At 38.3% G+C, this 23,432-nt stretch overlaps 1 protein-coding gene across 3 annotated transcripts in view; it reads left to right on the forward strand.

Moving 5' to 3' along the window:
• The window catches only part of LOC143887512 (ankyrin repeat family protein / regulator of chromosome condensation (RCC1) family protein), a 37,254-nt gene extending 14,185 nt beyond the window's left edge, over positions 1-23,069 (forward strand). For 2 of the 3 annotated variants that reach the window (XM_077391589.1, XM_077391590.1), the window contains 7 exons: positions 1,237-1,376; positions 2,215-2,504; positions 18,092-18,304; positions 18,488-18,976; positions 19,856-20,515; positions 21,864-22,388; positions 22,602-23,069. In XM_077391589.1, the coding sequence (XP_077247704.1) occupies positions 1,237-1,376; positions 2,215-2,504; positions 18,092-18,304; positions 18,488-18,976; positions 19,856-20,515; positions 21,864-22,388; positions 22,602-22,835 (2,551 nt within the window). In that variant the 3' untranslated portion in view covers positions 22,836-23,069. The remainder of the gene's footprint in view (positions 1-1,236; positions 1,377-2,214; positions 2,505-18,091; positions 18,305-18,487; positions 18,977-19,855; positions 20,516-21,863; positions 22,389-22,601) is intronic. The other variant, XM_077391591.1, reaches the window with a different exon arrangement.
• Positions 23,070-23,432: the final 363 nt, after the last annotated feature.

Genomic DNA, 23,432 nt, shown 5'->3' on the forward strand with positions numbered 1-23,432 from the left:
TCTCTGCACTCTTAGATGGCTTAAGGAGGAATCTTGTATTTTATGGCTTGAGGAGGAATCTTGTACTTGGAGACTCAGATATCTATTTAGAGAGATAAAGGACATCATTGTCTTTTTAGAGGGCTCTATTCTCATATTCTTTGAGATAGAAATGCCCAAGTGGATGTCCTTGCAAACTTTGGAGTCAATTACAGAACTTATAATTTGGCATGAGATGCCAGTTTTGAAATATTTGGTTATTGGAGCTTTTTTGCAGCCTTCTTGGTCTTTTGTATTGTGGCTGTTGTTTTGTTAATATATTACTTGTTCGAAAAAAAAAATCTTTGTAAGCTTGTTCCTTAGTGAATTTCCATAATCCATATTCGAACTTTTGGGTAGCTTACTGACCAAAATGAAGAAACCTACTTTCTTCAACTCTTTTCCTCACTTTTGGACAGTTTTTTGTACTTGAAATTAATTTGCACTTCCACTTGCCGCTGAGTTTAGGGCCTAACCTAATATTCCATTTCTAGTGGTAAATCAACTTTTCGACATAGATGTAGTCTGAAATTCAGATGCCAGGTTATTGAACCTATTTGGGAAGTCAAATGTGGTACCTCTTGTGATTTTCATGGTACTTGAGATCTGAGGTGCTGAAAAATAGTGTCCAGCATGGCCTGTTGCAAGTGATGGTGAAGTTACTCCTTACATGTTTATTCAGACACTCGCACGAACACACAGCCATACTACTATATCCCTGACATTGGTGAGGGGGGCGGCTGTTATGAAGCATTTGGTATCCATGTAAATGGTTGGTACTACTTGCAGGGCAGTTCCAGGCGACCGACAAGGACCCTCTTTACATTTTATGTGGAAAAACTTGGTTAATTTTTTTTTTTGAATGGCAAAGTGGTTAATTTCTGTTATTAATGCTTCTAATTGTTCATATATGATTTTATAGGAAATTTTTTCCTGAATCTGAATAAACTTGGTAAACATTTGTGTGCACTGTCCTTTACATGCACATATGGGTTATTTGCAGATCATGCAGTTTATACTCTTATTATTCATGATGATGTTCATTTGCCTTGTGAAAAATGCTTTCTAATAAAGTTTGGTTTACTTATTACTCTTATGTTGTAAACATAGCCTGAGAATTGTCAGAAATAGCTAATCTCCATTTTTGGAGTGATGACTTGTGATTGTTTTTTTTCTTTTGTTTGTTTTGGAATGGTAATAGCTTGTGATTGTTTCCAGTGGCCAAGCTGCAGTTATCACTCCTCGACAGGTTATTCTAGGCATAGGGTCTCGCCGAGTTAAGGTTATTGCGGCAGCAAAACATCATACTGTCATTGCAACAGAGGGCGGGGAAGTCTTTACCTGGGGATCAAATAGAGGTAATTATTTGGTTCTTTATTTCTTTACATATTTACATAGTGCTCATCTTCTTAGGATCGTGGAATTCAACTCTGCTAAAGTATAAAAGATTTAATAACACCTTCTCCAACAGCTTATGCTTTTGGAGTAATTGGTTGTAACTGGTTGTTTCACATTGTATCAGAGCAAAAGGTTCTGGGTTCAAACCTCCTTGATAGCAAAAGTTCACATGCAATGACCATACCCAAAAGAGGGGCCACATGTGCCACGTGTAGGCCAACCATAAAAAAAGGGGCGCCACAAGTGAGAGGGGAGTGTTAAAGTATAAAATATTTAATAACACCTTCTCCAACAGCTTAAGGTTTTGGAATAATTGGTTGTAACTGGTTGTCTCACAAACCTTTTTCTTCAAAAGCCTAAGAATGCTTTTGTTTAACCCAGTTGACATTCTATTTTTGCCAACTCTATTTTTACTCTTTATTTTTTTGATTGATTTTACATCTGATGGTATTTCTTACGTCATAAGGATTTTTAACTGCACAAATTTATCCCATAGTTGCATCGTATTGGACCGCCCATTTGGAATTGCTTAACTTGTCTAATGTGAAGGAATGATTGCTTGTTTTCCTATGGATTTATTTCTCGTTGCTGTTGCTTAATTAATTGAATTTGTATCCATCCTCTTTATTTCTGCCATTGAAAAAAAATCCATCCTTTATATTCCAGTTAGGGCTCTGAAGTTGCTTTCTAGCTGTAGTAAGAAATGATTTTTCAAGCTATGATCCTCATGCCACTTTATGTTTTGCCATTATTTATATTTTCCAAATTCTTACATAATTCTCTAATACTTATATCCAGAGGGTCAGCTTGGTTATACTTCTGTGGATACACAAGCCACTCCACGACGGGTGAGTTCCCTAAGGGCAAAAATAATTGGTGTTGCTTCCGCAAACAAACACAGTGCTGCGGTCTCCGAATCTGGAGAAGTTTTCACATGGGGCTGCAACAAGGAAGGTCAACTTGGGTATGGTACCTCCAACTCAGCCTCAAATTACACACCACGATTGGTTGAATATTTGAAAGGAAGAGTCTTCACTGGGGTTGCTGCAGCGAAGTATCATACGATTGCGTTAAGAGCTGATGGCGAGGTAAATTTAAGAAGTATTGTTTAATTTATTAATATGCATGCAAATTGCTGCTTTGTAATGCTAATGGATTTGATAAAACCATTTCCATTCGGAATTGTTGAGACTAATATGTTTCGCGTATAGTTTGGCTTTTCTAAGACATTTTTGGAAACTTCTGTGTTGAAATTCAGAGGAGTACACTATAATGTTAAGTGATAATATTGTAGTTTTCCTTTTTAGCCTCTCTTACCCCTATTTTAATTATATATACTTCGTTATAGTATTTATAATTTCCTCTTTATTATGTTAGGGACTCTGTGTCCACGACCAAAATTAGTCTTTATTTGCAAATAAGACTGTTTTTTGTTAATCTTATTCACAAATGAGCCATTAAGGCCTCTTTGGAAGCTGTTAACTATTTCATTTATAAAACTATTATGATTATTATTTGCATATAATCATATTTTACTTCAAATCGTTCAATATAAGATAATGTGCAAATAATTTATAGGGATATCCAAGGAGGCCCGTAGTCTGCATATATTGATCAAGCCACTACATATAATTATATATACGTGGGGTGATTGTGTAAACTGTTCAATTGAGTTAACCATGTCACTGCACACAATTTTTTTTTATCATTTTTTCTTTTAACTTGCCATTCAAAAAAACAAAATTCTTTTAACTTGGTGAATTCGGGGTTTCATAAAACTTACATGGTACAAGGGCCAGGTTGAGGTCAGTTATTAGTCTCAGTCAATACTTTTCATGTATTTATTTCTTGGGAAAAATACAGGTGCACCCCCTCTAGTTTCTGACACATTCAACTCTAACCCTGACTTTCAAAACGTGACAAGTACACCCCCTGAAGTTACAATGGGTTTTTCTAACGTGACGGAATAGACGGCGAGGCAGAAATGACCAAAATGCCCTCGTCCTCCCCAACTGAAAATTTTAGGGTTTGATTCAAACCCTTGTTTATTTATCGACACAAACCCTCGATGTGGGGGGTTTTACTTGTCTTCATTCACATCATTATCATGCTTTGAACAGAAACCGTAATAGTTTAGGGCTTTTTTTGTCTTTATCAGTGTTTTTTCCTGAAATGTGTGGTTTGATGTAGCCATGGGGTAGGGTTTCATTGTCTATGGTGGAGTATCGAGATGGGTAGACGATGGTGGTGGCCGGAGATGGCGACGACGGCAGTGTCATCGGTGATGAAGGAAATGGCATAACCCTAATCCCTCTGGAAATGGCTTAAAACCAAGGGTATTTCCGTCCTCAAAATCTTAACCCACGTTAGTTTCAGTCTTTCAGTCGGGTTAAACTGACGGACCGTTGATGGAGGGGGTCTGACTTATACAAATTGAAACCTCAGGGGGTGTACTTGTCACGTTTTGAAAGTCAGGATTAGAGTTGAATGTGTCAGAAACTAGAGGGGGTGTAAATGTATTTTTCCCTTATTTCTTTTCATATTTAGGCCATATCTAACATCAACAACCCATACTTATGAACATAGTCGCTAGAGTGGGAAACGAGTGTGAGAAGCGATGGAAGCAGGAAGCGAGGGGTTTATAAAAGAGAAAATGCGGGAAGAGAAAGCTATAATTAAGTAAGAGAAAATGTGTGGGACGTGTCATTGAAAGTCAAGATAAAGCATGTAATAACCCTCATTGGAAGTGAACAACAAGTGTATAGAAAGAGTAGGATTACAGTAGGTTACGGATGAAGGGTTAATGCAGGTAAGGATTCCAAGTAGCAAAGATGACTTTCCGACTGATTATAATTAGAAGTTTTAGAGATCTATGGTTTCATATGTTTTATTCATGTACAGTTAATACTATCTTTTTTGGAAAAAAGTTAAATATAATTTTCTTTTGAAACTTAAGATGAATTTTGAAGTTCTAAATACTCTTTCTTAAATACGTGCGTCCGTCATTATCCGAAGGAGAAAACATTCTTTGCTGTTAATTAAGAGAAAGCAAGTGGGAAGTGGGTGGGAAAGGAGCGGGAAGCCTCTTCCCCTAAATTTGAGAAGCGATAGGAATTTAGCTTCCGAAACGAGATTATGCGGAAGTGAGCTAAGCATTCAACTAGAAAATTTGCGTTAACTATGCTTATATCCAATTCTGATCAACTTGGGAAGACCATATCTGAATAGACCTTAATTTATTTCTCTTCATATTGATTTTTTAGGATTTTCTGACACCATTTGATGGACTTTTTTAAACTTTTCTGCTTGCAAAATGTGTATCTTTGATATCTATTTGAGGCTCAGAAGGATTTTTTGTTGGGAGCCTATAGGGGTTGTTATCCCTCCTATGATATCAACATTTTGAGACTAGAATCACTCGATTCTCTTAAGTTTTGAAACTAGGTGATGCAGGACGATACCTAATTTAGGGAAAATCCTACACTCCTAGTGGGATTAAGACTTCAGGACAATTTAGGGCTTACGCGGAAAACTAAAAGAACACTTAACTTACGTAGGGCCTAATTAACGCCTAATTAGTCTATGGGCAGCAGCAATTATGAGACTTAAATAGCATAAATAATTGTAAAGATTGTAATTAAGCATGAACTAAACCTCATACAAATCAATCAAAGCGATAATGATTCGTTAGATGAATTGATAATAGAAAGATTAGTCCGAAACTAGGCCTACGCATGCAACCAATTAAAAGAACTAAAAGCTAATGCAAGTACCAATGAAATAGATGTCACACAAGCATGAAAATAATTATATCCAATGTAGAAAAACAAAAATAATGTCCAGCAGCAGTAAAAGGCTCAAAACGGTCTAATTTTGGGTTGTAGGGGTATTTTGGTAATTTGGAAGATCTGGGATTTTGGTTTAATACTGCTGTCCAAATCTTAGGTTAAGATTTAGAAAGTAAAAGAAGGTTAATCTAGGGTTTAGGCTCTGATTTGATCGTAGGTTTAGGCTAGGGTTCACTAAAATTAATTTTAGGGCTTGAAAAGGGTGTGAATTTTCAATTGGCTGCAAAAGGGTTTTAAAGTTAGGATTTTTGGGTGTTTAGGCTGAGGTTTAATTATAAAAACAATCCCTCAAAATCTCATAACAAGATCTTGGAGAACAAGGGAGATCTATGGATTTTGGGTTTTCTAGTTTTAGGGTTTAAGAACAAAGAAAATAGAAAATTTGATTTAATAACCTTGTTTGTGTTGATTTGATTAAAGAAATAGAAGATAATAGAAGGGAGGAGATGAGAGAAGAATGGCTCCAAGCCACCAAGAGGAGAAGAGAAGAAGTCCAAGCCACAATAACTCTCACAAAAATTCTCAATTTTATTCAATATTCCAAAGTCTCTTACATTGCTTTCATAAGATGTATTTATAAGAAAAAAAACCCTAGAAGATAACCTAAAGTTAAAAACTAATCTCAACCATTCATCTAATCTAAAGCGCTAAATAAAGATAAAAACTTACCTAAAATAGTAATCCCGTAATAGACCTATACCACTTCCTAAAAACACTCATAATTTTCTCAAAACACATCCAAATCATGTGATCTTGGGCCCGTTCGATAGGTAATTGGAAAACCTTTCTAATAATACTAAAAACATGACAAACGGATGAGATTTGATGCCTAAAAAGTAGGCTACAAATAAAATGACGAAAATAGAAAGTAAATAATAAAAACAACTAAAAGAAAAACGTCAACATGGAGTGGATGTCCAATACCCATGTCATGTGGCACATGTGGCACGGCACATGTGGTAAATGTAGCATGTGTGAACGTCCATCTCATACAAAAATCAGTCCTTCTCATTCCGACGATTATTTCTTCGCTTGTATACTTTAATTCCTCATCCTTCGTTGGTGTCCCCATCATTTCTCCCCGGCTTGGAAGAATTTGCCTCCGGTGAATTAAATTGATCGTACCGCTCCTGTAAGTCTGGATGGAGCTCCTGAGATGAGCTGTGATCCACGAATCATGGATTTGTGGTCGTCCTCTCCATCGAACTAGGAACTTTCTGACTCCGCCGGTGTGAGCGGAGACAATCTTCTCATCCAATATGTCTTCTACTACTACTTTTCTTTTCTCAAATTTGGGTAGTGGTGGTGTAGAAGAAGGTAGTACTGGGATTGGTGGAGATTGGGCATATTTGGGGTTATCAAATGCAGAAAAGAGTTCATGATATGGTGAAAGGTCTTCAACATTGAAATTATTACTAACTCCCATGTCAGGTGGTAAATTTAAAACATAGGCATTAGTAGTAGCACTAATCTTTTTAATTATTTTAAAAGGTCCTGTGCCACGAGCTTGTAGTTTGCTAAGTACACGTTTACCATAAAGTTCAGGCCTAATTCTTACCATTACCATATCACCTTCTTTAAATTCTTGTAGCCTTCGATATACATCTGCATAAGATTTGTAAGATTCATTATTAATTATAATCTTTCTTATTTTTGCATGTAAGTCTCGAATGTGCTATGCAAAAGACTCGGCAGACTCGGAAACTCTAGAACTGGCACTAGCTACAGCAGGAATAAGGTCATTTGGTTTCCTAGGGGTGTAGCTTGTGATAATCTGAAAAAGGAAAAGACCTGTACTACGGTTCACAAAACTATCATAGGCAAACTCAGCTTGAGGTAGAACTCTATCCCAACTAGAAAGGTTGTCACCAACAAGACACCTAAGGAGATTCCCTAGACTCCTATTAACGACCTCTGTCTGACCATCTGTTTGTGGGCGGTACGCAATAGAAAATTTCAACTCGGTTCCCAACATTTTCTGAGAGTTAAGATATCTGAGAGTTTGATGGTCGGAGTATAACACAAACTCTTCTGGTAGTAGATAATGTCTCCAATGGCGTAATGCCTGGACTACTACGTTGAATTCTCTCTCTTATGTGGTATACTTTTGCCTAGCTTTATTATGTTTTCACTAAAATAGGCAATTGGATGTCCTTCATGACTTAGAACACCGCCAATTCTGACACCAGATGCGCCACATGCAACCTCAAATACCTTAGAAAAGTCTGGTAGACGCAATACTGGGGCCTCAGTCATGAGCTTCTTAACTTCTTGAAATGCTTTCGTGGCACTCTTGATCCACTTAAAATCCCCTTTTTTTATGCAATCCGTCACGGGAGCCATAATGGAACTGAACCGTTTAATGAACCTCCGATAGAATGTTGCCAATCCATGGAAGCTTCGAACCTCATGAATATTAGTGGGTCCTGGCCACTCAACAATTGCTTTAACCTTCTCAGGATCAACTTCCACACCCTCAACTGAGACAACAAACCCAAGAAATAAAGCTTGATTGCTGAAGAACGTGCATTTCTTCAGGTTTGCGTACGGTTTCTCTCTCTTGAGTGTTTCAAATACTTGTCGAAGATGTGACAACTGGGCAGTTTTGGTTTTACTATAAATTAAGATATCATCAAAGTAAACAACCATAAACTTGCCAATAATTGGTCTAAGCACTTGTGTCATTACTCTCATAAATGTGCTCGGTGCATTTGTTAAGCCAAAAGGCATAACTAACCATTCATATAGACCATCCTTTGTCTTAAAGGCGGTCTTCTACTCATCACCAACTCGAACTCTAATTTAGTGATACCTGCTTTTAAGATCAATCTTAGAGAAGATGGCGGAACCAACCATCATGTCAAGCATATCATCAAGTCTAGGAATTGGAAATCGATACTTGACAGTGATCTTATTTATGGCTCGACTATCGACGCACAAGTGCCAACTTCCATCATTTTTTAGCGTAAGCAATGCGGGTACCGCACATGGACTCATGCTTTCTCGAATCAAACCTTTGCTCAAAAGTCCATCTACTTGCCTCTTTAACTTGGCATGTTCTTTGGGGTTCATGCGATAGTGGGGCAAGTTCGGGAAGGATGATCCAGGAACTAGATGAATGGCATGCTAAATGTCTCGCATAGGAGGTAGTTCATCTGGTAGTTCCTCAGGAAATAATTCCTCATATTCTTTCATTAACGGTTTCACCTCAGGAGGAATTTCAATAACAACCTTATTTTGGAGGACATAATCCTCTTTTGCCACTACAACGTAAATCTTTTCACTCTTTACACTCCCTTTCAAAATCCTTTTGATTAAGAATACCTAAGGGTTTCTTGGACTTGCTAGTGGAAGCAACGTCCCTCTTTTCAGCCACTTTGAATGGTTGCGGTGGGCATGGCTGCAAAGTAATTTTCTTGCCTTTGTGCTCAAATGAATATGTGTTGGATTTTTCGTAATGCACAACATCTCTGTCATACAACCACGGTCGTCCTAGTATAATGTGAGCAACATTCATCTCAACTACATCACACCAGATTGTGTCGGTGTATGATAAGAATTGAAGAGGTACACGACATCTCTGGGTAACCGGAATGGTTGATTGATCACCCAAGCAGCCTTGTATGGATTTGGGTGTGGCTCAGGTTTAAGTCTATTCAGCTAACTCCACTACGAGAAACTATATTCATACAACTTCCACTATCAATGATAACTCTACAGTTCTTGCCTTGGTGTTTAGTGAAAGTGTAAAAGATGCTGCTTCTTCTCCAGTCCTCATCCGCCTTTGGTTGTGTGATAATACATTTCATCAAACCAACCTTGTTTGAATTTTCTTCCGCTTCTAATTCTTCTTCCTCAGTAATATAACCATCGGCCACATAATTTTCCTCAATCGATGTCTCATTACCGGATGTCATTGTGTGGTAATCCTTACCACTCTTTGTGGGCATGCAAAGGGAAACTAAACACCAATTTGGACTCTTTTTTCCTAATCTAACACCTAAAAGGTTTCCTAAAAAAATAACTCTGTGCTCTGATACCAAGTTGATGCAGGACAATACCTAATTTAGTGAAAATCCTACGCTCCTAGTGGGATTAAGACTTTAGGACAATTTAGGGCTTATGCGGAAAACTAAAAGAACACTTAACAACTTACCTAGGGCCGAATTAACGCCTAATTAATCTATGGGCAGCAGTAATTATGAGACTTAAATAGCATAAATAATTGTAAAGATTGTAATTAAGCATGAACTAAACCTTATACAAATCAATAAACTTCAAAGCGATAAGGCTTTGTTAGATGAATTGATAGTAGAAAGATTAGTCTGAAACTAGGCCTATGCATGCAACCAATTAAAAGAACTAAAAGCTAATGCAAGTACCAATGAAATAGATGTCACACAAGCATGAAAATAATTATATCCAATGAAGAAAAAACAAAAAAATACCCAGCAGCAGTAAAAGGCTCAAAATGGTCCAGTTTTGCGTTGTAGCGGTATTTTAGTAATTTGGCATATATGAGATTTTGGTTTAATACTGCTGTTAAAGTTTAGAAGGTAAAAGAAAGGATAATCTAGGGTTTAGGCTTTGATTTGATGGTAGGTTTAGGCTAGGGTTCACTAAAACTAATTTTAGGGCTTGAAAAGGGTGTGAATTTTTAATTGGCTGCAAAAGTGGTTTAAAGTTAGCGCTCTTGGTTGTTTAGGCTGAGGTTTAATTTTAAAAACAATCCCTCAAAATCTCATAACAAGATCTTGGATAGGGCTGGCAATTTCACCCGAAAAAGAGGGGATCCGCCCCGCCCCGCCCCGTTTGGGGAGGGGATTCCCCGATTTGAAAGGGGAAGGGGAAGGGGAAGGGGAATATAAAAATTCCCCGGTGCGGGGAGGGGAAGGGGAAGGGGATGGAGTTGTCCCCGCCCCGCCCCGCTAATCAATGCCATTTTTTTGTAAATTTTTAAGTGTTTTTTTTAAGGAAAACTACTAGAAACTCTGTGGATCGGCTACAAGATTCCCCCAAACATAAACTTAGCTTGTCTTTTCCTTTTAATTAGCTTCTGAGAGCATTTTGGGAACTATAATAACCTTTTCACAGATGTTGAAATAATAAAGACAAGCTGAGAGCCTGAGACGCTGAGTGTATGCAATTATCAAAAAATCGTAGTGCCAACAGAATTTTAGGGTTGGATTGCAGGTTTTAATTTTCAACAAGAAAAATTTAGCTACTAGAAATTTGTTTCATGTCAGCACTAGACTGAATTGCAATTAAAGAAATAAGTCATTTGTTGATTTTGTTCTCTTCTCCATTCTCATTTCTCATGCTCATCTGGGGGTTAACATGCTATACAGAATGAACTAATGAACATTATTTTGCGTGTGTGAGCGCCCACTTATGGACTTTTAAAGTTCATTGTGACTACTGAAATAGTTACTTTTTGCACATTAGCTGCCTGTTAATGAAGGTAATCCTGGTGCTCATTTCCTATTTATCATTCCATAATTTATGCAGAAAATTGCTGAAAGATGAGGTCCTGTTGTTATTTATGTTTGTTGTCTCATCCATGCATTTCTGATTTTGTCCATCTGTTTGTTGATCACATGAATAGAATCATAGCATTCATCACAATATTGTCTGTAACGGACGTAGAAGAAAGAAGCTCTGTTTGCTGGTTTGGTTGGGTTCCAAAGAGGGGGCGGGGCGGGGATTTTGTCCCCGAAGGATGCGGGGAGGGGAAGGGGAAGGGGAAGGGGATTAGATATTCCCCGCGGGGAGGGGAGGGGGATTCCCCACCATCCCCGCAGAGGGGAAGGGGAAGGGGAGGGGGGAAATTCCCCGCAAAGGGGAAGGGTAAGGGGACCCCAACATCCGGCCCCGACTCGCCCCGTTGCCACCCCTAATCTTGGAGAACAAGGGAGATCTATGGATTTTTGGTTTTCTAGTTTTAGGGTTTAAGAACAAAGAAAATAGAAAATCTGATTTACAAACCTTGTTTGTGTTGATTTCATTGAAGAAATAGAAGATAATAGAAGAGAGCAGATGAGAGAAGAATGGCTCCAAGCCACCAAGAGGAGAAGAGAAGAAGAAGTCCAAGCCACAATATCTCACAAAAAATTCTCAATTCTATTCAATATTCCAAAGTTTCTTACATTGCTTTCATAAGTTGTATTTATAAGAAAAGAAACCCTAGAAGATAACCTAAAGTTAAAAACTAATCTCAACCATTCATCTAATCTAAAGCACAGCTAAATAAAGATAAAAACTTACCTAAAATAGGAATTCCGTAATAGACCTATACCACTTCCTAAAAACACTCATAACTTGCTTAAAACACATTCAAATCATGTGATCTTAGGCCTGCTAGATAGGTAATTGGAAAACCTTTTTAATAATACCAAAACATGCCAAACGGATGAGATTTGATGCCTACAAAGTAGGCTACAAATAAAATGACGAAAATAGAAAGTAAATAATAAAAACAACTAAAAGAAAAACGTCAACATAGAGTGGACGTCCAATACGCATGTCATGTGGCACATGTGGCACGACACATGTGGTAAATGTAGCATGTGTGAACGTCTATCTCTCATGCAAAAATCAGTCATTCTCCTTCCCACGATTCTTTCTTCGCTTGTATACTTTAAATCCTCCTCCTTCGTTGATGCCCCCATCACTAGGTGTTAGAATCCCCACCCCGAAGTCATTGGCCCTTGTAAAAATCTAGTTTTTGATCTCATTTTCCCGGTTCTTCGAAGTTGATCTATGCCCACTTCCACCTTTTATTCATAGTTGTACAGTAGATGATACAGGATATGATTGCTTCTACTCTTCCTGGTACTATCCCCACGACTGTCTCTGCAACTGGGCATTTTAGGTAGGACTTAACCTTTGCTCCATCTCCATCATGTACATATTCTGGTCAGTTTAACCGTATTGGAGACGTCAAAATCTCCATTATGTTCACACATAAAAACAAGGACAACAGATTTTTTGGTGCTAAAGTTGAGAAATTGCTGTCTCTGGTACCGTCTCAGTGTCGGTTTATGCTTCTCTGACAGACCCCTTTTTTTTTAGAAAGACTCTGACAGACCCTTTAACCTTGATAAATATCATTTTTTTCCTAAAGTCTGCTGAACTTCAGTTGGTAAACTTCGTGAAAAATTAATTGTTAAGTTCTATTTCCCCATGGTTTTATTATGTAGGACCTGCGAGCTGGGGGAGAGATGATGGGGGCACAGACTTGGATGGGTTTTTATACTTGGTTTTGATAAAAATGTGACAAAAAAAAAAAAAAAAACTTGTTTGTTTGCCCGCTCCTGTGATAATAGTTTCATTGACAATGTGTGATCCTTGTGGCAAAGGCATCTTGGTCATCTACTCAAGGGAACAATTTAGTCAACGTTTAATTTTGTGATACGTATCATTACTTGTACCTGATGCTCTATGGATACTTTAACTCGTTGACTTATATCTCATGCTTATTGTTTAATGTTTTTGTATCTGCAATTTGAACTTTGAGTGTGGATGCTATAATTTTCAAAGTCTCTCTCTTACTGTCTCTAGACACCTCTTCAATACCTGCCTGGCCAGGATTGCCCAAAGGACAGCTGTGAAAAATCTATGCATTATATCACATCACTTGATTTACTATAGCCGTATCAGTATCCACATCCTAGATTTTAGAAAATGCCAAGTTTTGCTCTGCTCCTTGTATCCATCGTATCTGGATATCATATGCTTTTTGGTGAATAAATATAATGTTGTTGGTTCTCATAGGCTTTTTGGGCTTATCCCCATAGTCTCTTGTGCAGGTTCACGTTATTTTTTTCATACTCGTATCAATATACATGTCCTAGATTCCTAAAAATGGAAAAAAGTTTTTCTGCTCCTTATATCTGTTTTGTCTATGTATCATAGGCTTAAATTTGGCCTATTGATGAATAAATATAATATTGTTTGCACCTATTGAATTTGGCTTACATCTGTTGCTCTCTTTGTGTGGAAGTATATGTACTAATCATAGGTCCACTTCACCTCCACGTTTTTCATAATGGTTCAGTCTCTTGTGTGGGTCCAAGTCATTTTTTGCTATTTATTGGTAGTTCACCTGTTATATATGATATTTCCATGCACAAGAAACTACAAATTCTTGAGTCTCATTTGCCTCCTACTTTTGGGGTGCAGCAGCAAAAACCACTATTTATATGATAAATCCCCCTCCCCACTCCCCAAAAAATAATAATATTGATAATATTCATAATAAATAAATAAATAAACCTATTCTTCTGTCTTTGATAAAACTCTTAACTATTCTGTGTACATTTTTTGATTTTTTTTTTTGAATGGTTGCAATTTCGTTCATAGAAAAAAGGGGAAACCAAGATAGTCGACCCCAAAGTACAAGATAAAAAGCAAGGAGATACAACATGAAAAAAAAAACAATACAATACAATCAATCACGGGGGAAGTTAATCAAACATTTCCAGGCCCAGACTCTCTACACCCCCACGAGCTAGACTATCTGCCACATCATTGGCGATCTCCTAATATGGTTGAAATGTACACTATCTGTGTACATTTTTTGATGTATTTGTTTTGTTCATTTTTCTCCTCATGAATGAGTTGATTTATTTGATATGGATGCCACTTTTGTGATCTTTTGGTTAGGTGATGGTTAGAATGTGTTTGTACATTTTTTGCTATGTTTTAGGAAAAGGTCAAATCTGGGTATCTTGTCATGTTATCTTAGAGAATTTTTACGTCATTTTCATTTCCATCTGCTACATAAAGTATAGCCATAGTTTGAAGCATCCTGGCTCCTCCGAGAGTCGGCACTTTTGCTTGGGTGGCCTTCAAAGATAAGATGCTCACAGTGAACCACTTGGGAAGCTGCAGAATCCTTATAGTGGACCACTGTGCACTTTGCCTGGAGGCTGACGATTCACTAGACCACCTTCTTATTGGTTGCAGGAGGACTAGACATTTGGGGCCGCAATCTATCGAAATTTGGAATTCCCTGGGGTTTTCCTTCGAATTTGGCAGATTTCCTTCAGAGCTCGTATTTCTTTCCATGGTAGGAGAAGGGGAGAATTCTATGGAGAGTGATCCTTTTGGCCACTATATGAGGTATTTGGAAAGAAAGAAATGCCAGAATTTTTGGAGGATAGTCTAAGAGCCTTCTCTATTTGTACATCAAAGTGGTTGCATTAACTAAATCATGGGTGAAAATCTTACTAAGCTTCAGGTTTACCTCATATTCTGACCTTTGGAGATGCTGGATAGAGATTAGCTGTGTCAGGGATCATGCAACGATCGTCACTCCTAGATGATCTCCACCTGATGCAAGAAAGCTAAAGCTCAATTTTGATGGATCGAGTTTTGGGAATCCAATGTTCGCTAGGGTTGGAGGTCTTCTTAGGGATGAGAGAGGCTTGACCAAGTGGGCATTCTCAAGCCCAATAGGAGCCACGGACTCCAATGAAGCAGAAGTAAGAGCGGTGCTACACAGCTTGTGAGGTTGGTGGAGAGTGGTGATCTATCTAGATTAATCGTGGCGGGCGGTTCCCTTAATGTCATTAGATGGTTGGAGGACAGTCTTCCTTTCCCATGGACATTTGCACACCTGATTGAATAGATTATGGATAAAGCGATGGGTCTTAACATTTCCTATCACCATCTTGGGAGATCGGCGAATAGCAAAGCAGACATGCTAGCTAGATCGGGAGCTCTAAGGGAGTTCATGGAGTTATTTCACTTCCTCCTTGATGCGATATTCTCTCCCCTCTGTGTTGTATTTTTATCTTTCATTTTTTCTTTGTGCTGACCTCTTCGGTTGGTGTTCTTGTTCTTTGCTCTAATGAAATTTTCCACCATTTAGAGAAAAAAAATCTGTTACATCAATTTCCTTCTACCTTTTCTTTTAGACAATGCTTCCTTAAACAAATATCAGCTCATCATTTTTTATCGAAAGAGAAGGAAAATAAGTCCTAACATCCCTTCACTTGCATTCTCTGGTTCTGCTAGTAATTTTACATGACTACCTATTGTTCTTTTTTCTACTATTGTTAAATTACTTTGATTTTCTCACATTTTCACACTCATGATAGATTGGGTTTCCTCCTAGATCTCTTTTTCTCGCTCTAGATTTGTGTTCCTTCTGCCTATGAATGCGTTGTTGACCTTGGGTATTGTAGAGATGCTGTGGATTAAGATCTGAGAACCCTAACAGAAAAGAAAGGGTTACATTCCATCCTAGTGTACCACTTATATGGAGTAGGTTGGTTTTTTATTTCAGTGAAACTTGAATATGATGTGCTCCTAGATTTCACTATTTTTTAGGCATACTCAGTGGGGGTATCTTATTCTAATATACGTTGATGACATTATCATTATTGGGAACAGTAATGTAGAAATTTAAAGGCTGAAAAAACAGTTTGAAGGAAAACTTTAATATAACAGATCTAGGAGAACAACACTAATTGTTTGGTGTTGAGGTACGGAGGAAAAAAAAAGAAATGATGATATTATCTCAGAAAATGTATACCACAGATCTTAGCAGATCTGGCGTGGAAAGCTACAAGCCGGTCAGCACGCCAGCAGTTTCTAATACGAAGACTAGTGGTGGGGAAGGAGAAGTGACAGATCCTCTTGTATATGCAAGCATGGTGGGGGCTCTATAGTACTTGACGTTCACGAGAACTGAATATCACAGATCTAGTGAATTAAGTTTACCAACTTTTCCTTGATCCAAGGGAAGAACGTCTGCAATCAACAAAGAGAATCATGATATATATTAGAGGGACTTTAGGTCATGGCTTTTTTTTGATAGGTAGGTCTTGGCTTATTCTATGGGCCTTGTTAGAACAAGTGAGTCATTGTTTATTCTATGGGCCTAGTCAGAACAAGTGTCATAGTTGATGGTGTTTCATATGCATATCGGGTTGGAGACCCAACGCAAGGAGATCTGTTACAAGGAGATCTTTAGCTGCTACTGCTAGTAAACATTGCTTGATTTCATGGAGACACATTCTACATGAAATTCACATCCACATTGATTCGCATACTATGTATTGTGATTGTCAAAGCATCATCACTGTATTGTTGAACCCAATTTTTCATGCCAGGACAAAACATATCTCGACTACCACTTTGTTCGAGAAAATGCGGAGAGCGGTGAGATCCTTATTTGTTTTGAGTAGAGATCAAGTTGCTAATACATTTTCTAAAGGTCTCACTTGTGATCATCATAGAAATCTGATCTGATTGACAAGCCACACGTGTTCAGGGAAACACACCAGCTTGAAGTGAGGCAGGGAGGGAGGGACTAGCATTCTTGGCCCATGCTATGCATGGGTGTAAAATAATGGGCCCCGCCTCATCAAAACACGAGGTTCAAAATGGTGGGCCCCACCCTATGCATGGGATTGGGTGGAGATCATTGGACCCACCCCATCAAAACATGAGGTAAAATTGTGGGCCCACATGATGCATGGGGTTGAGTGGAGTTGGTGGGACACACCCTCGCAAAACATCGTGCAAAATGGTGAGCTCCATCATATGCATGGGTTTGGGTAGAGATGGTGGCCCTACCATATCAAAACATGTGGTGTAAAATGGTGGGCCCCAACCATGCTCTATATTTTTTGTGTGTGTAATAAATTATACGTTATGCTGCTACCCTTTATGAAGGGTAGTTTACTCTTGTGAGACCATTGTAATTTGAATTTGTGATTAATTAAACATAATCTCTCCCACGAATTCTACTCTTCCCTTCTTTATTATTGCAAACAAGGACATGATCTATAATCTCCATAAAAAAAATAAAAATAAAAAATCACACTGATTTGAAAGCCACCAAAGACAATGAATTAAATAGCCCGTTGTCATGAACTTGTCTTGGCCTGCAGTGTACCAAAGCAATGTAGGTAAGCCCAAGTCTTAGAAGTAGTTGCCACAGTTTCACTAGACGCACCATCTTGAGAGAATCTGATGGACAGAAGTCCCTTCAAACACTACTATCCAATTGACCAATTCTACTATGGCATTCGATCTTCCTAACATGAGTACCCTCCGACGACGACGACAACAACAAACTTGCTTGCGCCCCTACTCACGATACCATAGGTACCAATGGAAAGAAGTTCACCAACCGAATGCTTCTGTCTCTGACTGATCCAAATGAAGACTGATGTTGCCACAATATGTGTGCTCCTAGAATCTGACACTATTGCCCAAAGACTGAACTTTATACCTTTGCCGTAAGAGTCAGCTTCCCTCATAGCCCTTCAGATTTCCATGTTTTTGGAACTAGAAGCTACTTGGATCACCCCCGCCCCTAGCCAACAAAAAAAAATCCCGCCACAAGCATTTCCAAAGGAGCACCCGATTCCCTTACTCTCAAGCTACTTTAGTAACAACATTCCTTTAGTCTTGTGAATCCTCCCATCGTACCAGGCGAAACTTCCCCTTGTCCTCTCTGTCATTCTAAATAAATTTGTTTTGAATATGTTTAAGTCACTCAAGAACACTAACTGGGTAATGGAACATGGATATAGTACTTAGCAGACTCAAGCCCTCGTTGGGTTCAGAACTCTTACCGTGTACATCTTGGACGACGAGTATATTTAAATCTTTTCAAGGTGGCAATGTTGCAACTCTGCCCATTTTGCACCTATTCATCTTTACGATGTAGGTCTATGCTTCAGATTTAGTTTGTTTGTTCCAAAAGATTTTGTAGCAATCTGCAGGATGCTGTCTTTGTGCTGCTGGCTTGCTTTACTTGTATATTATTAATGTTTTTGTAACTTGGTACACTGGATTTTGATGGCCAGGTATTCACTTGGGGTCACCGGCGTGTCACCCCTGAACGTGTTATTATTGCAAGAAATATAAAAAAAAGTGGAACTGCACCATTGAAGTTCCATCGTATGGAGCGGCTTCATGTGGCCGCAATAGCAGCAGGAATGGTTCATAGCACAGCTCTCACAGATGATGGTGCTTTATTTTATTGGGTTTCTTCTGATCCCAATCGCAGATGTCGACAGGTTTGATTTAGTTGAAATTATGTTGACTCATTTTCTTCACATCAAGTCATTTTTAATTGCCCAAATCAGGGGAACATTTGAAGAAGAATTAATTATTTGTTTGTAACTTGTATTAGCTTAGGTCTCTTATCTCTGACATTTTCATTTATTTCTGACCCATCATCATGCTTGGCTCTTTGACAGTTATATTCCTTGTGTGGGAGGAATCTGGTGAGCATTTCTGCAGGGAAATACTGGACTGCCGCAGTTACAGCAACAGGGGATGTGTATATGTGGGATGGGAAGAAATATAAGGATGAGCCCCCAGTTGCCACTCGTTTACATGGTGTTAAACGTGCTACCTCAGTGTCAGTTGGTGAAACACATTTACTGATTATTTGTGCTCTTTACCATCCTCTATATCCCTCTAAATTAGATGAAAAACCTCAGAAACCAAAGCTGGAAGAGAGTGATGAAATAGAAGAATTAGATGAAGATTTTATGTTTAATGATACACTAAAAGATAAAAATGTATCCCTACAGAAGGGTGATTTGGGTGACAGACCCGTCCCTAGTCTGAAAAGCCTTTGCGAGAGAGTGGCGGCAGAGTTTTTGGTGGAGCCAAGGAATGCTTTGCAACTGCTTGAAATTGCAGATTCCCTGCAAGCTGATGATCTGAGAGTGCACTGCGAGGTAAGCATTTGGCTTGTTTAATGGTGACCACTGTCAAGGATTATGTATTTTCCTTTGGGGGCTGTTTGGATACGCGGATTTTAGAATCCGGGATTTCTTCAAAATTGTTGCTAAGAGACGAGAGAAGAAGCGGACCAGCCGTCATTTTTGACTTCTCGCCCTTCTTTCCGATAGCAAGAGTAGCAGATCCTCCCATATTTCCAGGTTCTAGAAATCTCAGGATGCAGGAGAGATTTTTAAAACCTGAATTTCTCACTTAAAATCCAAGAAACGCTGTCAGGACAGCATACAGCTGCTTGATCATGAACCCTCTTTTACACTGTTTTCAAACTAAAAACCTGGATTCTAAAGTTCGCGTATGCAAACGGCCCCTTAGTTTCTCCAGTGAATAAGTTCAGCTCTTCTGATGAAATAATTATTGGCATAGGTTTAACTCAAAGATTATTCTTCAAACTTCTGATTTTAACTCCAGGGTTTATGAAAAATCTCTATGATTTTATAAAATGATTGACTACATCATTTTATAAAATAAAACTGAGTTTGGATTTGCTGATAGGAGCAAAACCAAACTGTGTTGACCTGGTCTAGTTACACATTGATAAAATAAAACTACATATGTTTTGCAAATATTGCAATCCATGCTCAGCAGGCAATAATTGTAATCAGATTGATGCTTCAGTTTTTAAGTGAAAAAACTTTATATATTTATATTTTTCAACATGAAAATCAATGTATTGAAGTTCTTCCTTCTGTTTTCTATGGGATTCAATTCTAATAAGAGGATTTGAATTTTTAATTTTTGGATTTTTAACATGGAGTGGGACTAGGTCTCTTATTGCCCTCTGCCTTTGAAGTTAATGATATATGATATGCATGCAGGGTATAGCTCTGCGTAATCTGGATTATATTTTCACAGTCTCAGCACCAACTATTGCAAACGCTTCACCTGAAATTTTAGCAAATCTGGAGAATTCATTGGATGCCAGGTCATGTGAGCCATGGAGTTACCGTAGGCTGCCCACTCCCACGGCTACTTTTCCTGTTGTTATTGACAGCGAGGAGGAAAGTGATGGGGGATACCTTAGGTTGCGTGACAATCATGAGAAACCTAGGTTAAAAAATTATAGTGACCGAAAAATTGATGGCTTTTTGAATTCTGAAAGTGCTGCGGATCAAGCAATTGTTAAACAAGTCAGAGCACTACAGAAAAAGTTGCAGCAGATAGAGATGCTCGAGGCTAAGCAGTCTAATGGTCATCTTCTTGATGACCAGCAAATAGCTAAGCTCCAAACTAGGTCTGCACTTGAAAGTGCACTAAGTGAACTTGGCGTTGTACCTGAGACAGAGATGGAGGCATCATTGCCGAAATTGCCGGATGGGAAAGGGTGTAAGAAGGTGGGAATATCTAGAAAACAAAGGAGAAAGAGCAAGCATATGGCAGCACAGGTAGAAGCCATCCCTGGAAATTATGAAATTGATGAACCAAATTCAATCAAGGGCTTTCCGGATGTCAAAACCCCACAACATTTCAAAGAAAAGGTCAGTTTTTCAAGTTATTTTTTCCCCTTTTATGTGATTGGATTTGTATGATGAGAATAATTTCTTTACTCCCTCAATCTCCATGTCATTTGGTTTCTACCATTAAAAAATAAATAAAAAAATCTGTCATTTGGTTTCAGCCTTGGAAGCGAGATGTGGATAACTTCATTTTCTTTTCTTCTAATTTTGTTTTATAGATCCCAAATTCTTACTTATGTCACCTTATGTATTTCAGTATTTCTGCTTTACTCCTTTGTTATAGTTCTTTTAGAAATCAGATATTTTGGTCTGTACAATTAACACAACATACTGTAAATTCATGATTTCACAAAATCCAGGTGGGATAAATTAAATCAAATCTTACCTTCTTTATATTACTAATGAATAAATATACTTGAAAGCATGAAGAGAATGGTGCCAAATCAATTGTATTCTAGTAATCTACACCAAATTAGTTAACTAATAGCTTACCACGGCATTTCTATGTATGAGAGGGAACTCCTGACCAACCAAACATGGGATTTGCTATGGCATTTTGCGGAAAGGCATTTCACAGCTAACTTTTTCATGTAAGAACAGTCATCTCAGATGAATTAAATGAATAAGACAAAATCAGCTGAAAAGTGAGCTTGTGTGGCTGTTCTCTCATGCGAAAGTCACCGCGAAATGCCTTTCTGCCAATTTGTTTTTTTGAAATGTCTTTCCTGCGAAATTCCCTAGCAAATCCCACCAAACATTGCAAAGAAATCAGTGAGATTGCCAATCATGAAATCCGATGTCACTATTTTTGTGTCTTATGACTTAAGATGGCTTGAGATGTGTCTTTTCTCATGAGATTGGATTAGGTCATAGGATTATAAACCTAAATCTGTGATAGTAACAACACCGCTGGTGCTGGATAGAAGTGATTCAAGAATAAGTGTAGCATTTTGAAGTGATTATTTTTATTCCACAAACTCTCATGAATACTTATCTGTACATCACGAGACGATTCATAATTATGAGACTTACTTTTGAATTTTGATTGCATTTCTTTTAAAATATTCTCAGATATTTAGCAAGATTGTATGTATGGAACAGGCTAGCGGTTCTTGAACGACGGCTATGTTTTGCTAGAATTTCTTCTTCATCTTTTTCAATGAATGAGAGTAATATTTTAAAAGGAGAAAGGAGTTGAGTGAATATTGACAGAGGTTGTGCAACACACAATTCTTGCATTTTTCTTACAGTTCTCCAATATATCTTTCTATTTAAAATGATCCCTGTGGCTAGATGTTTTGTTGTCATAGTATTGCTGGAATTATACAAACTGTCCATTCTTAATATGATGCGTCCCATCTTTTGATAGGGAGATGTGGACGTCAAAGAAACCGCCGACGCTCATCTCCTTGTAGAGCATCCTTTGCACAGTCCTAAACACATCTCTGAATCCCCAATTAATAAGAATTCCCAACCAATCTCATCTAAGAAGAAGAACAAGAAAGGAGGTTTGTCTATGTTTTTGAGTGGTGCTCTTGATGATGTTCCAAAAGTTGTTCCACCGCCACCATCACCGTCACCGAAAAGCGAGAGCCTGGCATGGGGTGGTACTAAGATTTTTAAGGAACTCACTTCTCTCCGTGACATTCAGAATGAGCAGAGCAAAACAAAAGAAAGTCAGCCAATGAGGCCAAAGAATCAGACTGAGGGACGAAGTGGTGGGCAAATTCGATTAAGTTCATTTCTTCCGGGGGCAGCATCAAGCCCAATACCAGTAGTCCCATCCCAAGTTTCTCCAGCTTCTGATGGAGACAAGAGCACCCCACCTTGGGCTGCGGCAGGGACTTCACCTGTTTTGTGTCGTCCATCTCTGAGAGACATTCAAATACAACAGGTATTTAAACCTTCTGTTGTCTTTTTACTGACTTATAAGGTTTTTTTCCCTCTCTACCTGTGTTTCTTTTCTTGTTTAATGTAGTACAGGATGCTAGCGATTGTTTTATAAGAAAGCTATATCATTCCTGTTTATTTCCATCCTTAAAAAGACATGTTTGTTTGGGTGTTGTCGATTCCTTCAGTTGGGTTTTGTTTTTCTTTTGGTTTTAAGCAGGAGAAACACCATCATAGCCTCTCCCATAGCCCGAAAACAACTGCAGGTTTCTCAGTCTCAACTACCCACGGCTCACCGTCGGAATCTGGTGTAGCAAACCGCTGGTTCAAGCCTGAGACTGACATACCATCATCAATTCGCTCGATTCAGATTGAGGAGAGAGCAATGAAAGACCTCAAGCGCTTTTACAAAAGCGTCAAGCTTGTGAAAAACCTGCCTCAGGTGCCGTGATCTTCATCGTGAGAGAGAAAATTATACTTCTTTTTTTTAGTTTTTTACTTGAAAATACATTTGCTGTACAGATCTCTGTAAAAAATTAGTGCTTCTAATTTTAGCTTTAATCTCCTTTCTCTTCTTTCTTCTCTTGGTGTTGGGAGAATCTGCTTATGTACATCTGAGACTGTACAGTTCACTCTAAAAATTCATTGCTACAATGGTTAGTTACTTAAAACACTTTTGTTTTAAGGGGCCGTTTTACACTTGAAGATCCAATTCAGCCCAACCATCTTCTTTTATGTCGGAGAGGATTAATTGCTATGCAGTTTTACGAAGCGTCTAAACACAGTTCACTCCATTAATCAATCAAGAGTTAATGCAATCGAAATTTAGTTTGATCCATCCATATGGAAGTGTTTCATCTCATAGGAACCATAGTTTTCATTAGCAACTGAAGGTGGACTTGATGGCAGTTTTAAATAATACTCATATAAACAGTAAAGAGTTATTATCTCAATGAATCCATGTGGTCTGGAAAATAATCCATGGGATTTTGTAGCTCGTAGGAGAGCTACCACAGATGCAAAAAGAGTTGGGTTAGAAGGTATATCT

The sequence above is a fragment of the Tasmannia lanceolata genome, unplaced genomic scaffold (assembly GCF_043159265.1).
Source record: "Tasmannia lanceolata isolate RefF3 unplaced genomic scaffold, GAP_Taslan_0.1 ptg000012l, whole genome shotgun sequence".
NCBI lineage: Eukaryota > Viridiplantae > Streptophyta > Magnoliopsida > Canellales > Winteraceae > Tasmannia > Tasmannia lanceolata.